The sequence below is a fragment of the Abramis brama genome (genome assembly GCF_963993115.1).
Source record: "Abramis brama genome assembly, chromosome: 13".
In the NCBI taxonomy this organism is placed as follows: domain Eukaryota; kingdom Metazoa; phylum Chordata; class Actinopteri; order Cypriniformes; family Leuciscidae; genus Abramis; species Abramis brama.
The window spans coordinates 5,013,870-5,031,567 of record NC_139975.1 but is presented as its reverse complement, the minus strand read 5'-3'; the positions used below and the strand labels follow the sequence as shown (position 1 = coordinate 5,031,567).

At 38.4% G+C, this 17,698-nt stretch overlaps 2 protein-coding genes across 12 annotated transcripts in view; both read left to right on the top strand.

The window, feature by feature from the left end:
* Nucleotides 1-17,698, top strand: part of LOC311095149 (protocadherin gamma-A11-like) — a gene marked incomplete at its 5' end in the record, with an annotated part of 169,103 nt that overhangs the window by 37,811 nt on the left and 113,594 nt on the right. Inside the window, one exon of one of the 11 annotated variants that reach the window (XM_084133544.1) lies at nt 390-4,765. The exons of 9 other annotated variants lie outside the window; for them this stretch is intronic. In XM_084133544.1, the coding sequence (XP_083989670.1) occupies nt 2,393-4,765 (2,373 nt within the window). Of the gene's footprint in view, nt 1-389; nt 4,766-12,219; nt 14,604-17,698 lie in introns of those variants that run through there. One more of the 11 variants, XM_084133537.1, reaches the window with a different exon arrangement.
* Nucleotides 4,790-10,231, top strand: LOC311095151 (protocadherin beta-15-like; the record flags this gene model as incomplete). The annotated part of the gene is made up of 1 exon (XM_084133555.1): nt 4,790-10,231. The coding sequence occupies exon 1, from the start codon at nt 7,700-7,702 to the stop codon at nt 10,229-10,231; it is 2,532 nt and encodes an 843-aa protein (XP_083989681.1). The 5' UTR covers nt 4,790-7,699.

Genomic DNA, 17,698 nt, shown 5'->3' with positions numbered 1-17,698 from the left:
TCTGTTGCTGGTGAGGTGTTGCTCTTATATGATGTAGGTCTGTATACAGTCGTGTCTTTTACGAGTAGATGTTATAGAAATTGAGCTTGTTCTCTTTTCACATCCTCTGAGAATGTTTGGTTGTGTCAGGCCTTTTGATATTGTGAAATAACTAATTTATAATAAAAGTGTTTTATTCATATTTTGACATTATGTCAGCCCTATGAGAGTTTATGCATGGACCATGTTCAGAAATTTGAGTTCTCTTTTACACGTAGATTCTGACATGGTTAAATCTGTGTTCTTGAGATTTTGAGGGACTCAGTGTGGAAGTGATTATTTTCAACTATGGCGCAGGAAGTTGGTGTTTTAAAAATATATGCTCTGCGCTTACAGACTGAATAAATATTTATATTTGAATAGATTGCTTTCACTTACAATAAGCTCTTGAAGATTTTGAGGTTTACTTTAAAGTCTGAGAAGTAGCTTTTTTTTTTTTTTTTCAAGAAACTAAAATAGACAAAACTCCAGACAACATGAGCTGTGGAAAATAAGTGATCTCAGCTTCATAGCTTTTTCCAGAGGATGCCATTGAAAACACGGTATGTCTATCCCTCACAGTCTTGCTTTCATACCCGTCATGGCGATGCTCTTAATAAGGTATATACTGCTATCTGTCATAAAATAGCTTTTGAATCCTTTATGGAAATAAATTCAACTACAACATGTCATATTTAACTAATATTTTAGATTCAAAGGACTTAAAGTTGTATATTTTTAAAGAAAGGAATCTGATATGTCTTGTTCTGTTGGCTAATCTTTTTTTATTTTTTTAAGCCCATTTTAACTTTTTCTGTAACATCAGTATATCTGTGTATGGATTATGCATTTTGTAATGCTACAAAATGATATCATTTTTTGAAGCAGTTTAGGTATTACGTTCCCAATTAAATTTCTAGTGGCAAAAGGGAAGTAACGTTTTTAAAGAATAGGTTAGCAGTGACAAAGAGAAGGTCTGAACTGTTCTCAGTCCCCGCACTCAGTACACAAAGTACTATTTCCAATTAAATTTATTTACAATAAATACAGTGACAAAAAAGAACTCTAAACAAACAATTCCAGCAAAAAAAAAGAAGAAGAAGAGAAAAGAAGCGTGTTCTTCAGGAGCGAGTAAGGCCAAAACAACAAACAACAGATCACTACTTGGTATAAGGAAATCTAATTAACCTGCAAAAATAAATACAAATAAACAACAGCACTCTAACCTTACTTCCTAACTAACAAAAAAAAACAGGAAAAGATGAGAACAAAAGAAAATGGCACCCGTCTCCTTACTGTTTCAACATTCAATAGCGGACACATAACTCAAAGCTGTGCACTACAGCCACAACACAGTTAAGTTTGATTTTAAGTTTAAGTTTAACACATAAAGCTGCACACTACAGCCATAACACCACATTTAAGCTCAAGGCACACCATAAAGTGCAACACTCTGGGACTGGCAGCGTCTCAACACTCTCAGGCTCTTGGGAGAACAAATCTCTCACTGGCTCTCTCTAGTTCTGCTTAAATACTGGCTCCTCTTGCCATTGATGAGGAGCAGCTGGTAGGTCCCATCACCTATACATTAGGACAGGGAGGAACACATGAAGTTGGACAGAACACACAACAAAAACTACAACTCCCAGCAGCCCGTTTGGTCTATTGACAGCACACACAGTAATGACACATACACCATATTTGTAAAACACAAATGCTTAACATTAGGGATTTTCCTCATCAACGTCTTTGTTATGTGAAATGTGGCTTATAAAAGCAGTTTTGTCTGTCAGAAACTTTTAAAGCACTCTTTTAGTCTGGTTAGAAATAGCAGGGTTTCCATGGTGCTGTCCATGGTGCTGCAAATTACACTTGATGTTTGGAGTTTTGCTACTATATAATGTAGCTCCTATCTCTCTATCCCGCCTTTTTTTTTTTTTTTTTTTTTTTTTTGGTTGGGGTGGAGAGATGGCTTACTAAAACTTTGTGGTCGTGTTTATCTTCCACTCGTCGGGGAATGTTGCTGCCAGCTCTTGTTTTTCAAAAAAAAAAAAAAAACCGACACCTTATACTGTCATAGAAATTGATGTTATGCAGTAACTTCTTTTTACTCATAGTGTCGCTGTTCACCTGCAAAACAATGTGTGTCTTCAACATCTCTCCACCCTGCTTCTGATGTCATACAGGGTTTCAGTCTCGTCTTGTTACAGAAAATCATCGACGGAGACTGATTGCTGCTAATGCTGTCCTTCTTTCTATTATTCTACATTGAGTTTTATATTTGTGTTTTCTTTTACATGTCAAGTGTTGTATTGCTGGATTTAATTTCTGGTTAATATCTGAAGCATTTTAAACGTTCTGCGGTGCTGTTGAGATGTTTGGCCTTTTGTTCTTCGTGCTGATGGCGCACACCGCTTATGGAGACGTGAGCTATTCTTTCCCGGAGGAGATGAAACGCGGATCTGTGATTGGAAATATAGCAAAGGATCTCGGACTCGATGTGAACAGACTGTCATCTCGTAAGGCTCGCATTGATACTGAAGGTAACAGAAAACGATACTGTGACATTAATCTGAATACTGGAGAACTGACCGTAGCGGAGAGAATCGACAGAGAAGAGATTTGTGGAAAGAAAGCTCCATGCGTTATTAAACAGGAGCTCGTGCTGGAAAATCCTCTTGAATCTCGTCGTGTCAACATTAATGTTAAAGATATAAATGACAATTCTCCTTTGTTTAAAAAGGACTTGATTAAACTCGAGATCAGCGAATCGGCTGTAAAAGGTGCTCGTTTTGTATTGGAGGAGGCCCATGATGCAGACATAGGAACTAATTCGGTTCAAAATTACAATTTAGCGCGAAATGAATATTTTGATTTAGCTGTTAATGCAAAAACAACTGGGAAATTTTACGGCGAGTTAGTACTACAAAAGCAATTAGATCGTGAGCATCAGAAAGAGGTGACTTTAATATTCACTGCGGTAGACGGCGGGACTCCACCGAGATCAGGGACTGTAGCCATACACGTCACTGTGCTGGATGCTAATGATAATGCTCCAGTCTTTAGTCAGGCCGTCTATAAAGTCAGTCTGCCTGAAAATTCTCCTGTAGATACTGTAGTGGTGACAGTGAGCGCTACTGATGCTGACGAGGGACAATACGGGGAAGTCATGTATGAATTTGGGCATATTTCAGAAAATGACATGACAGTTTTTTCTCTCGACCAAAGTAATGGAAGAATAACTTTAATAGGGTCTCTTGACTATGAGGATGAATCCTCGTTTGAGCTATCAATACAAGCCACCGATGGACTTGGCATGGTATCATATGCAACAGTTGCTATTGAAGTATCTGACATTAATGATAATTCCCCCATTATAGTTATTAAATCACTAAATAGCCCCGTTCCCGAGAACGCGTTACCCGGTACAGAGGTTGGCATCATTAATGTTCAGGACAGAGACTCTGAGAATAACGGACAGGTGCGCTGCTCTATTCAGCAAAACGTCCCATTTAAACTCGTTCCTTCAATCAAAAACTACTATTCTCTGGTGACCACAGGTGAATTAGACCGCGAGCTGCTCTCTGATTATAATATTACAATCACTGCTACTGATGAGGGCTCTCCGCCTTTATCTTCCACTAAGAATATTCACTTGACTGTAGCTGACGTGAATGATAATCCACCTGTATTTGAGGAGCAGAATTACAGAGCTCATGTGCAAGAAAATAACAAACCGGGCTCCTCTATTTGTTCAGTATCAGCTACAGACCCGGACTGGAGACAGAATGGCACTGTAGTTTATTCTCTGTTGTCCTCTGATGTCAATGGCGCACCGGTGTCCTCCTTTCTATCCATTAACGGAGACACCGGGGTCATTCATGCCGTGAGGTCGTTTGATTACGAACAGTTGAAGAGTTTCAAAGTGCTCGTGTTAGCCAGAGACAACGGTTCTCCTCCTCTGAGCAGTAACGTGACCGTGAGTGTCTTCATATCGGATGAGAATGACAACTCTCCTCAGATATTATACCCCTCTCCGGAAGGAAACTCCTTCATGACCGAGATGGTTCCCAAAGCTGCGCAGGCGCGCTCCCTGGTCTCCAAGGTGATCGCCGTGGACGCGGATTCTGGACAGAACGCGTGGCTCTCGTATCACATTATTAAAGCGACTGATCCGGGACTTTTCACTATCGGTGTCCACAGCGGGGAGATCAGGACGCAGCGGGACATTTCTGAACCTGACAGCATGAAACAGAACCTTATTGTGTCCGTGAGAGATAACGGACAGCCCTCTCTCTCAGCCACGTGCGCGTTGTATTTACTCATATCAGATAACTTGGCTGAAGTTCCAGAACTGAAAGACATGTCTCATGACGAGAGCAGCTCCAAACTGACGTTTTATTTGATCATCGCGCTGGTGTCCGTTTCCACTTTCTTCCTGACCTTCATCATCATAATCCTGGCCGTGAGGTTTTGTCGCAGGAGAAAGCCCAGACTGTTGTTTGATGGAGCTGTAGCCATTCCCAGCGCCTATCTCCCTCCAAATTACGCAGAGGTGGAGGGCGCGGGAACTCTCCGCAGCACTTACAATTATGACGCGTACCTGACCACGGGCTCGCGCACTAGTGACTTCAAGTTCGTCAGATCTTATAATGAGGGCACACTGACTCCTGACATGACTCTGAAAAATACCCGATCCTCTGATGATCTTAATGGCATTGCCGAGGGAATAGAGATAGTTTCACAGGTATGTTAAGTTTTTTTTTGTCGGTTTTTGTTTGCCTCAAAAAGGATTTTATGGTTAAGTGAGTGTAGCAGAATCAATTTCGAAAATGTTATATTGAATAAGTTCGTTCAAGCATGAAATTGAAAATATTAGGATGTTTCTATACAATTTAAGCATATTTATACTGAAGAAAAACGTTGTAATTTGTATAACTTTTTTCTGTGGTGTGAATATGACGTTTGTCATTTTTTCGCAGGTGTATTTCCCATATTTTGAATTTTACCTGCATTTTGTTGTGTTTTAGGGTTAAAAGAATTGTCCATAGTTATGTGGTCATTAGTTTCCTGTTTTGTTTGCTCTATTATTGTCAGATTTAACTCGTTTAGCACGTCTGGAGTCTATTATACTCTGAATTATTTTTTTCATTTATTTATTTTAAGTCCTTAATGGCTGTTACTTAGCAGTATGCTATTCATTTTAAATGTAAAAAATGAGCAAACCTTGAGGGCTTATTCCATGGCACAGAAGTTGTTAAATAGTAATATGAATGATTTTTGGAGAGAAGTGCGAACTTTTAACAACTGTAGAATATCACGTCCATGTACCTTAAATGGAGTCTCTGTAACAGAAAAAAATGCAGATTTATGGAAACAGCATCATTTTAATCTGTTTAATTGTGTCCAAAATGATCTGTATAAGGTGGGCATTATTGAGAGTAATGATCCAATAGTGATTATGTCACATTAGGTGTATCAAGCTATAAGCAGGCTATCTGACAACAAAGCAAGTGGCCTAGACCATATCTCTGTTGAACATCTTAAATATAAAAGGTTAGTCCCCCTTTTAGCTGTCTGTTTTACTGGTTTTATGATTCATTGTTTCTTACCAGATTCAATGCTGTCTGTTTTGTTAGTGCCAGTTATTAAGGACATCTCGAATGGTATAGTTTATAATTATAGGCCCATAGCTTTAGCCAGTTTTCTGTTTAAAGTTTTAGAAAATATCTTGCTGAATAGGATAAATGTGTTTATTAACTCTGCAGATTGGTGTTAAAGCCAAACATGGAACTGATTTGTGCATTTATGCCCTTAAGGAAATGGTAAATAAGTACAGAGATAAAAACGTATCAGTTCTTATGTGTTTTATTGATGCATCCAAAGCTTTTGATCGAGTTAACCATGAAAAGTTATTTTTTTAAATGAGACAAAGATGGGTGTCTGAATACATTGCGAGAATTCAGTCAATGCACGTAAAATGGGGCAAGAAAGTTTCTGTCCATTTTGGGGTTAGTAATAGTGTGAGACAATGAGGGATTTTGTCCCCGGTTCTTTATGTTGATGATTTATCTAAATGCTTGAAAGCTTGTAACACTGTTTGTATGATTGGGAATATCTTAGTGAATCATATTATGTATGCAGATGATCTTGTGGTTTTTAGTCCTAGTGCTGGTCTCCAATAGCTTCTAAACATATGTTCTGTCCCTGTGTATGGCTCTGAACATGATATTATATAATGCCAGTAAGAGTGTTGTTATGATTTGCAGAACTAAGGAGGATAAACATTTAAACTTTCCAGTTTTAAATTGTCTGATACGATTCTTACTGTGTGTGAAAGACATTTTATTACTAAGCACATGACAAACGAGAATATTGAAAGGCAGCCTCCTATGATGTATATGCAGGCTAACATACTTTTACATAAGTTCAGTTCCTGTTCAGATGAAGTGAAGATGTCATTGTTTAAAAGCATATTATTCACCACTTTATACTGCTCAATTGTGGTCAAATTATAGATCAGCAAGTTTACAGAGACTTAAAGTAGCTGAAAAAGATGCAATGAGAATTCTGTCAAGGAGACCTAAATGGCATAGTGCACGTGCAATGTTTGTGAGTGCAGGAGTTTACACTTTTCAAGCTGTTACGAAATGGTATGAATACATTTATATGCCAGCTAAATGTTTCCAAAAATGAGATTATTGTGGGCTTGTCAAATATAAGGGTCAGTACTACACGTTATCAGTCCAAGTTGTGGAGACACTGGTATTATTGTATTTTTTGCAAAGCATTGATTTTTTTTTTTTTTTTTTTTTTTTTGTATCTGTTCTTTCTTCTTTGGACCATGAGTCTGAAATACAAGTCTGATGATGATTAATCACCACAGGTTGTGTTAAGCTATACCACCCTCCACAAATTATCAACATACCTATTATGATTTTGCAATCATTCTTTTTTTTTTTTTCTTTTTTTTTTTAAGTATCATTCGTTTTATCTCATAAAATAGATATAATTTTCACAATCTGCGTAATTTATTTGTTTATTTCACGGATGTATGTGCTGATGTTTGTTATAATCAAATTCAAAATGAGCTTAAAACAAAGCTGTACTTTTACAGACCACCGCTTGTCGATCATTACAAGGAGCATAGACCTCCGTTGGCGCTGTCCGTGGTGCTGATGTGTTGTGGCATGAACTGTAGCGTGTTCAGTCTTGTGAAAAAGATTGTGTATGGGTCGTTCAGCGGATTTGTTGTTTTGTTTCGATATGTAGCAATTATATAACGCTCACTTGATCACATAATTCTCAAATCGTGTAATGAACGTAATTTGACAACACTTGATGTTTTATTTTGTTTTATTTCTAGGTTAAAGGAACTATTTTGATTTCATTTTATGGCGTGTTAAAAATATGTTTTGCCAAGTTTACATCTGTGAATTAAGATCTCATTTGGTCCTCATGGTGTCGCTGTTTACCTATGCTTCCAATTTATTTTTGTTATCTCCACCCATTTGCGTTGCTATTTGCTGAATGCATGCCCAGTCAGTGTCTGTGTGAAGATTGTCTTTCGTCTTTCTTAGAACAGCTGAATATGAGCTGGTGCTCAAACTGATAGTTTTTCCTTTCTTATTTGCTTGTCATTTTGTTTATCAAGTAGTCTACATTTTGTCCACAACCGAAAATGATGGATAAAGGATTGTTGGCGACGATACTCTGTCTTTTCTTCTCCATCTTTTTTATGGCGCACACCGCTTATGGAGACGTGAGCTATTCTTTCCCGGAGGAGATGAAACGCGGATCTGTGATTGGAAATCTAGCAAAGGATCTCGGGCTCGATGTGAACAGACTGTCATATCGTAAGGCTCGCATTGATACTGAAGGTAACAGAAAACGATACTGTGACATTAATCTGAATACTGGAGAACTGACCGTAGCGGAAAGGATTGACAGAGAGGGGCTTTGTGGAAAGAAAGATTCGTGTGTTTTAAATCAAGAGCTCGTGCTGGAGAATCCTTTAGAATTACACCCTATCCGTCTTCGGGTTCAAGATGTTAACGACAACAGTCCTTATTTCGGTAAAGATGTGATTAATCTGGAGATAAGGGAATCTGCCGTTAAAGGCAAGCGCTTCTTGCTTGAAGAAGCAAACGATGCAGATATTGGGCAAAATTCTGTACAAAGCTATTCTATTCAAAATAATGAATATTTTGTTTTGTCAGTGCAAAGTAACTCTCTTGGGGAGAAATACGCCGAAATCATTTTAAATAAAGAGCTGGATCGTGAGCAGCAGAAAGAGGTGACTTTAATTCTCACTGCGGTAGACGGCGGGACTCCACCGAGATCAGGGACTGTAGCCATACACGTCACTGTGCTGGATGCTAATGATAATGCTCCAGTCTTTAGTCAGGCCGTCTATAAAGTCAGTCTGCCTGAAAATTCTCCTGTAGATTCTGTAGTGGTGACAGTGAGCGCTACTGATGCTGACGAGGGACAAAATGGGGAAGTGACATATGAGTTTGGTCATGTTATGGAAGACTATAAACATTTGTTTTACCTTGATCGAAAGACAGGTGTCATCAGCATAAAAGGGCCACTAGATTTTGAGGAAGAAGCCACATTTACTCTGCGAATAATAGCTAAAGATGGTTCAGGTCTAACATCTTACTCAAACGTTGTAATCGGTGTAAGTGACATTAATGATAACGCCCCTATAATAATAGTAAAATCACTTAATAGTCCCGTTCCTGAGAACGCGTTACCCGGTACAGAGGTTGGCATCATTAATGTTCAGGACAGAGACTCTGAGAATAACGGACAGGTGCGCTGCTCCATTCAGCAAAACGTCCCGTTTAAACTCGTACCTTCAGTCAAAAACTACTATTCTCTGGTGACCACAGGCGAATTAGACCGCGAGCTGCTCTCTGATTATAATATTACAATCACTGCTACTGATGAGGGCTCTCCGCCTTTATCTTCCACTAAGAATATTCACTTGACTGTAGCTGACGTGAATGATAATCCACCTGTATTTGAGGAGCAGAATTACAGAGCTCATGTGCAAGAAAATAACAAACCGGGCTCCTCTATTTGTTCAGTATCAGCTACAGACCCGGACTGGAGACAGAATGGCACTGTAGTTTATTCTCTGTTGTCCTCTGATGTCAATGGCGCACCGGTGTCCTCCTTTCTATCCATTAACGGAGACACCGGGGTCATTCATGCCGTGAGGTCGTTTGATTACGAACAGATGAAGAGTTTCAAAGTGCTCGTGTTAGCCAGAGACAACGGTTCTCCTCCTCTGAGCAGTAACGTGACCGTGAGTGTCTTCATATCGGATGAGAATGACAACTCCCCTCAGATATTATACCCCTCTCCGGAAGGAAACTCCTTCATGACCGAGATGGTCCCCAAAGCTGCGCAGGCGCGCTCCCTGGTCTCCAAGGTGATCGCAGTGGACGCGGATTCTGGACAGAACGCGTGGCTCTCGTATCACATTATTAAAGCGACTGATCCGGGACTTTTCACTATCGGTGTCCACAGCGGGGAGATCAGGACGCAGCGGGACATTTCTGAATCTGACAGCATGAAACAGAACCTTATTGTGTCCGTGAGAGATAACGGACAGCCCTCTCTCTCAGCCACGTGCGCGTTGTATTTACTCATATCAGATAACTTGGCTGAAGTTCCAGAACTGAAAGACATGTCTCATGACGAGAGCAGCTCCAAACTGACGTTTTATTTGATCATCGCGCTGGTGTCCGTTTCCACTTTCTTCCTGACCTTCATCATCATCATCCTGGCCGTGAGGTTTTGTCGCAGGAGAAAGCCCAGACTGTTGTTTGATGGAGCTGTAGCCATTCCCAGCGCCTATCTCCCTCCAAATTACGCAGAGGTGGAGGGCGCGGGAACTCTCCGCAGCACTTACAATTATGACGCGTACCTGACCACGGGCTCGCGCACTAGTGACTTCAAGTTCATCAGATCTTATAATGAGGGCACACTGACTGCTGACCTGACTCTGAAAAAGACTCAGTCCGCTGTGGATGATCTTGAAGGACTTGATGCAGAAATGAGCGACTCGTTTCAGGTAGGACTAACAAAGTATTTATGTTTTAATGGTCTGGGCTTCCATATTAAATGTGTATTTGCGTTCAAAGTTGACCGCTTTGATTGGCAACAGGCTCTTAAAAATTTCACGTGGAGATTTTCCTAGGGCGAAGTTGATATAAGAAAAGTAGCTACATCAATTGCTATGTTTCTAAATAATTTTTAGATTTTCTGGTCATGAGTTATCAATTGTAAGTCAAGATGCATGATTCACGAATTAATTCACGAATCTATGTTTTACATATTGGCCTTTTTATTTTATTTTATTAATTTTCTTTCTTGTCGTTGTCCTTTCTCTTTCCCTGCCTCTAAACTTTCTAAAGTCAAATAACTTGCTTCGTCCTTTTGGAAGCTTTATTTTGTTATCTGAGTCAGCATGCTCTCTGATAACGATGTCTTTTTTCCTTGATTCTCGGTTTTAAGTCATGCGATATGGCTTGTCTCTGTGTATTATCATCACCATGTTTCATTACCGTTTTTTATTGGTGACTGAGGCCTTGATATCGAAAGGATAACAACATTTGCAAATTATTTAGAAAGTTAAAAATAAACAAATAAAGGAACTTGTTTGAAGTTTGTTCATGTTAATTTCCTTTTAAATTTCATAATTCTTTCTGCCTTCTCTGTAACTTAATAAGAAATTAATCTGTAACTTTTGCATTTGGCTACTTTCATCATAGTGTCCTTAATATGACATATTTTTTAGCAGCTTCATTTACGTAGACTTCATTACAAACTTTTAAAAGACCTGTGTGGCGTTAACTTGCCTCTGAAATACAGTTATTGGAGTGCAGGACAGTGTATCTGTTTTTTAGGTAGTACTAACACAGTCTTTCTTTTAAGAATGGTTTGATTTACATATTTTATATGTATTTGTGTTCTAAACTGAGTGCTTTCTTTGGCAGCAGACTCTGTTCTTGACAGACCTTTTGTCTCTTTCATGTAATTTTATTGTAGTATATGAGTGACATTTTGACGAGAGATGTACCATGAGTTGTCTTTAAAAATATATATGTTTTTATTTTTTTGGTCATGTGGGCAGTTTAAAGTCATGAGGCATGATTCACAAATAGATGTTTTTTTTTTTTACTTATTTAGGTACTTGTATTTTTCTCCCCACTAGCCACTGTTTTGGATTTAAATAGGTTAAAAGTTGATTGTTGGTGATCTTTAGAGGTAAGAAATCAAATTCCTGCTTCACTCTTGAATAATCCTTCTTTCTAGCTTTTTGTTTTATTATTAGTTTTAAATATTTTTTGGATCATTAGTAGACTGTGTGTCCTTGGATTCTGCTTTGTAATATGATCTATGAATGTTAATATTTTAAAGTAGTTTTTGCGTTTTCTCTCATCGATGTCTCCTTTGTGTATTTATGGTAGATGGAATTAAAGTCGGATGACAGAAATATGCCATTACGTGTAATTTTGTAAATGTCCAACAATGTCCTTGTATTCTGTTTGGAAATAGCATAGAGCTGGTTTTCCCTGTCGCTGTCCGTGGTGCTGCACTGGCGTTTACTCTTGGTGTTTGAGCGTGTTGCTCTTTCCTCTCCTATATTATACCTCACACAGCTCTATCCTGCTGTGTCTTTTCTTTTCTTTTTTAATACTACACATACTGTGGTCGTACTTCTCTCACACTCTTCAGAAAATGTTGCTGCTGGCTTTTGTTTTGCTAAACAATTTTAAGTATAACCAGAGTTCTTTATATGATGCAACACTTAATCCTGTCAAAAAAAATAAAAAAATAAAAAAATAATAATTATAATAATAATAAAAAAAAAAATATATATATATATATATATATATATATACAATTTATTTTTATTTTTTTCATCTAGTTTCTTCTTTTTAACTCACAGTGTCGCTGTTTACCTGCAAAACCATGTGTGTGTTCAGTACACATCTCTCCTCCCTGTTAATGAAGTCATACACAGTTTCAAGCTCGTCTTGTTATAGAAAATCGTCGACGGTGATCGAAGGATTATTTCAGACATTGGATTTATTTGTACACTTATGCTTCTTTTACATGTTACTTGTATATCTGGATTTATTTTCTGAACAATTTCTGAAACATTTTAAAGATTCTGCGGTGCTTCTGAGATGTTTGGCCTTTTGTTCTTCGTGCTGATGGCGCACACCGCTTATGGAGACGTGAGCTATTCTTTCCCGGAGGAGATGAAACGCGGATCTGTGATTGGAAATATAGCAAAGGATCTCGGACTCGATGTGAACAGACTGTCATCTCGTAAGGCTCGTATTGATACTGAAGGTAACAGAAAACGATACTTTGACATTAATCTGAATACTGGAGAACTGACCGTAGCGGACAGAATCGACAGAGAGGGGCTTTGTGGAAAGAAAGATTCGTGTGTTTTAAATCAAGAGCTCGTGCTGGAGAATCCTTTAGAATTACATCGTATCAGTCTTCGGGTTCAAGATGTTAACGACAACAGTCCTTATTTCGGTAAAGATGTGATTAATCTGGAGATAAGGGAATCCGCCGACAAAGGCAAGCGCTTCTTGCTTGAAGAAGCAAACGATGCAGATATTGGGCAAAATTCTGTACAAAGCTATTCTATTCAAAATAATGAATATTTTGTTTTGTCAGTGCAAAGTTACTCTCTTGGGGAGAAATACGCCGAAATAATTTTAAATAAAGAGTTGGATCGTGAGCAGCAGAAAGAGGTGACTTTAATTCTCACTGCGGTAGACGGCGGGACTCCACCGAGATCAGGGACTGTAGCAATACACGTCACTGTGCTGGATGCTAATGATAATGCTCCAGTCTTTAGTCAGGCCGTCTATAAAGTCAGTCTGCCTGAAAATTCTCCTGTAGATACTGTAGTGGTGACAGTGAGCGCTACTGATGCTGACGAGGGACAAAATGGAGAAGTGACATATGAGTTTGGTCATGTTATGGGAGACTATAAACATTTGTTTTACCTTGATCGGAAGACAGGTGTCATCAGCATAAAAGGGCCACTAGATTTTGAGGAAGAAGCCACATTTACTCTGCGAATAATAGCTAAAGATGGTTCAGGTCTAACATCTTACTCAAACGTTGTAATCAGTGTAAGTGACATTAATGATAACGCCCCTATAATTATAGTAAAATCACTTAATAGTCCCGTTCCTGAGAACGCGTTACCCGGTACAGAGGTTGGCATCATTAATGTTCAGGACAGAGACTCTGAGAATAACGGACAGGTGCGCTGCTCCATTCAGCAAAACGTCCCATTTAAACTCGTTCCTTCAATCAAAAACTACTATTCTCTGGTGACCACAGGTGAATTAGACCGCGAGCTGCTCTCTGATTATAATATTACAATCACTGCTACTGATGAGGGCTCTCCGCCTTTATCTTCCACTAAGAATATTCACTTGACTGTAGCTGACGTGAATGATAATCCACCTGTATTTGAGGAGCAGAATTACAGAGCTCATGTGCAAGAAAATAACAAACCGGGCTCCTCTATTTGTTCAGTATCAGCTACAGACCCGGACTGGAGACAGAATGGCACTGTAGTTTATTCTCTGTTGTCCTCTGATGTCAATGGCGCACCGGTGTCCTCCTTTCTATCCATTAACGGAGACACCGGGGTCATTCATGCCGTGAGGTCGTTTGATTACGAACAGATGAAGAGTTTCAAAGTGCTCGTGTTAGCCAGAGACAACGGTTCTCCTCCTCTGAGCAGTAACGTGACCGTGAGTGTCTTCATATCGGATGAGAATGACAACTCTCCTCAGATATTATACCCCTCTCCGGAAGGAAACTCCTTCATGACCGAGATGGTCCCCAAAGCTGCGCAGGCGCGCTCCCTGGTCTCCAAGGTGATCGCCGTGGACGCGGATTCTGGACAGAACGCGTGGCTCTCGTATCACATTATTAAAGCGACTGATCCGGGACTTTTCACTATCGGTGTCCACAGCGGGGAGATCAGGACGCAGCGGGACATTTCTGAATCTGACAGCATGAAACAGAACCTTATTGTGTCCGTGAGAGATAACGGACAGCCCTCTCTCTCAGCCACGTGCGCGTTGTATTTACTCATATCAGATAACTTGGCTGAAGTTCCAGAACTGAAAGACATGTCTCATGACGAGAGCAGCTCCAAACTGACGTTTTATTTGATCATCGCGCTGGTGTCCGTTTCCACTTTCTTCCTGACCTTCATCATCATCATCCTGGCCGTGAGGTTTTGTCGCAGGAGAAAGCCCAGACTGTTGTTTGATGGAGCTGTAGCCATTCCCAGCGCCTATCTCCCTCCAAATTACGCAGAGGTGGAGGGCGCGGGAACTCTCCGCAGCACTTACAATTATGACGCGTACCTGACCACGGGCTCGCGCACTAGTGACTTCAAGTTCATCAGATCTTATAATGAGGGCACACTGACTGCTGACCTGACTCTGAAAAAGACTCAGTCCGCTGTGGATGATCTTGAAGGACTTGATGCAGAAATGAGCGACTCGTTTCAGGTAGGACTAACAAAGTATTTATGTTTTAATGGTCTGGGCTTCCATATTAAATGTGTAATTGCGTTCAAAGTTCAACAGGCTCTTAAACATATCACGTGGAGAGTTTCTGAGGGCGAAGTTTATGTCAGAAAAGTAACTACATTAATTGAGATGTTTATAAATAATTTTTAGATTTTCTGGTCATGAGTTATCAATTGTAAGTCAAGATAATTCACGAATTAATTCACAAATCTATGTTTTACATATTGGCGTTTTTATTTTTATTGTAGTTGTCCTTTCTCTTTCCCTGCTTCTAAACTTTCTAAAGTCAAATAACTTGCTTCGTCCTTTTGGAAGGTTTTTTTTTTTTTTTTTTGTTATCTGAGTCAGCATGCTCTCTGATAAAGATGCTTTTTTCCTTGATTCTCGGTTTTAAGTCATGCCATATGGCTTGTCTCTGTGTATTATCATCACCATGTTTCATTACCGTTTTTTTATTGGTGACTGAGGCCTTGATATCGAAAGGATAACAACATTTGCAAATTATTTAGAAAGTTCAAAATAAATAAATAATGGAACTTGTTTGAAGTTTTTTCATGTTAATTTCCTTTTAAATTCTATAATTCTTTCTGCCTTCTCTGTAACTTAATAAGAAATTACTCTGTAACTTTTACATTAGGCTACTTTCATCATGGTGTCCTTATATGACTTATTTTTAGCAGCTTCATTTACGTATACTTAATTACACAAACTTTTAAAAGACCTCTGAGGCGTTAACTTGCCTATGAAATACAGTTATTGGAGTGCAGGACAGTGTATCTGTTTTTTAGGTAGTATTAACACAGTCTTTCTTTTAAGAATGGTTTGATTTACAGATTTTATATGTATTTGTGTTCTAAACTGAGTGCTTTCTTTGGCAGCAGACTCTGTTCTTGACAGACCTTTTGTCTCTTTCATGTAATTTTATTGTAGCGAGTGACATTTTGACATGAGAGATGTACCATGAGTTGTCTTTAAAAATATATATGTTTTTATTTTTTTGGTCATGTGGGCAGTTTTAAGTCATGAGGCATGATTCACAAATAGATGTGTTTTTTTTTTTTTACTTATTTAGGTACTTGTATTTTTCTCCCCACTAGCCACTGTTTTGGATTTAAATAGGTTAAAAGTTGATTGTTGGTGATCTTTAGAGGTAAGAAATCTAATTTCTGCTTCACTCTGTTGAATAATCCTTCTTTCTAGCTTTTTGTTTTAGTATTAGTTTTAAATATTTTTGGATCATTAGTAGTCTATGTGTGTCCTTGGATTCTGCTTTGTAATATGATCTATGAATGTTAATATTTTAAGTAGTTTTTGCGTTTTCTCTCATCGATGTCTCCTTTGTGTATTTATGGTAGATGGAATTAAAGTCGGATGACAGAAATATGCCATTACGTGTAATTTTGTAAATGTCTTTGTATTCTGTTTGGAAATAGCATAGAGCTGGTTTTCCCTGTCGCTGTCCGTGGTGCTGCACAGGCGTTTACTCTTGGTGTTTGAGCGTGTTGCTCTTTCCTCTCCTATGCTATACCTCACACAGCTCTATCCTGCTGTGTCTTTTCTTTTCTTTTTTAATACTACACATACTGTGGTCGTACTTCTCTCACACTCTTCAGAAAATGTTGCTGCTGGCTTTTGTTTTGCTAAACAATTTTAAGTATAACCAGAGTTCTATATATATATATATATACTTTTTTTTCATCTAGTTTCTTCTTCTTAACTCACAGTGTCACTGTTTACCTGCAAAACCATGTATGTGTTCAGTACACATCTCTCCACATTGTTTCTGCTGTAGGGGTGGAACGGTACATATATTCGTATTGAACCGAAACGGTACGGGCGTCACGGTTCGGTACATAAATTTACACGGAGAATACACGGTATAAAAATAAATAAAACTCGCGTGCAAATTAATTAATGTAATGCGGAACTACTGTTAGATACGCGGGTTCTTTAGGGACACCTAATCTGTAGCCACGCCTTAGCTCTGAAGCAGGCTGCAAAGTAAAGATTGCAATTTGCAATTCTGGAATAGGCTATGTTGTGTGTGTGTGTGTGTGTGTGTGTGTGTGTGTGTGTGTGTGTGTGTGTGTGTGTGTGTGTGTGTGTGTGTGAGAGAGAGATAAAGAGAGAGAGAGGCGCGGTCGCGATCGAAAAGTCTGTGTGTGTGTAAACATAAAAACATACTCCGTCATTTTGTTTATGCAGGACATCATTCAAACTGCAAAGTGTTTAAGTTACTGTTAATTAAAATATTAAGGAAAACAAATATATTAATCTGAAATGTAGCAAATTAATTTTCAATTCATTCAGGTACAATTACCAAACATATCTCAAGGTATTTTTGTCTTTTTAGTAAATGAATTAATAAACTAATTATATAAAACTATTGTCAGTGCACTACAAATAAACTGGTTATATGCCTTTACTTTATTAATAAATCTTATTTAAAAAATACAAGGCTTAAGACATTTATTTTCCTTTGGTGGTACAGCCTGAGACATGCACAAGCCTTCTGCATTTTTGTTTTGGGTAACACTTTAGAATACTGTTCCTTCATTAATGAATAACTACACAGGAACAAATGAGTAATGCACTAATAACATTGTAGTAACTACTATTAACTAACAAGAAACTCAGATTAACGAATTAGTAAGTCATAGCGTTCAGTCGAATATGGTAGTTCACTATTAGCTAATCAGTAACTACAATTTTTCATACCTCACTGAAGACTACTAAGAACTACTATATACAGGTTCATAATTAATATTAATAATGCATAATATATAATAAGGTAATGGTAACTCATTAGTAATTAATCAAGTGTTACTACATCCTTCTAAAGGAACTACTAATAATTTGGATCAGTATTATAAAGTGAAAAACATGATAAATACCTAATATTGACTGAAGTCATTGTAAGCTTTTAAGGCTTTTGTAAGGTTTTTGATAGTAATGACTCAAGTGTTACTACATATTTCTAAAGGAACTATTAATTATTTGGATCAGCATTATAAAGTGAAGATCATGGGAACACACTAGTAATGACTAAAGTGTTACCAAATCCATTGGAAGGA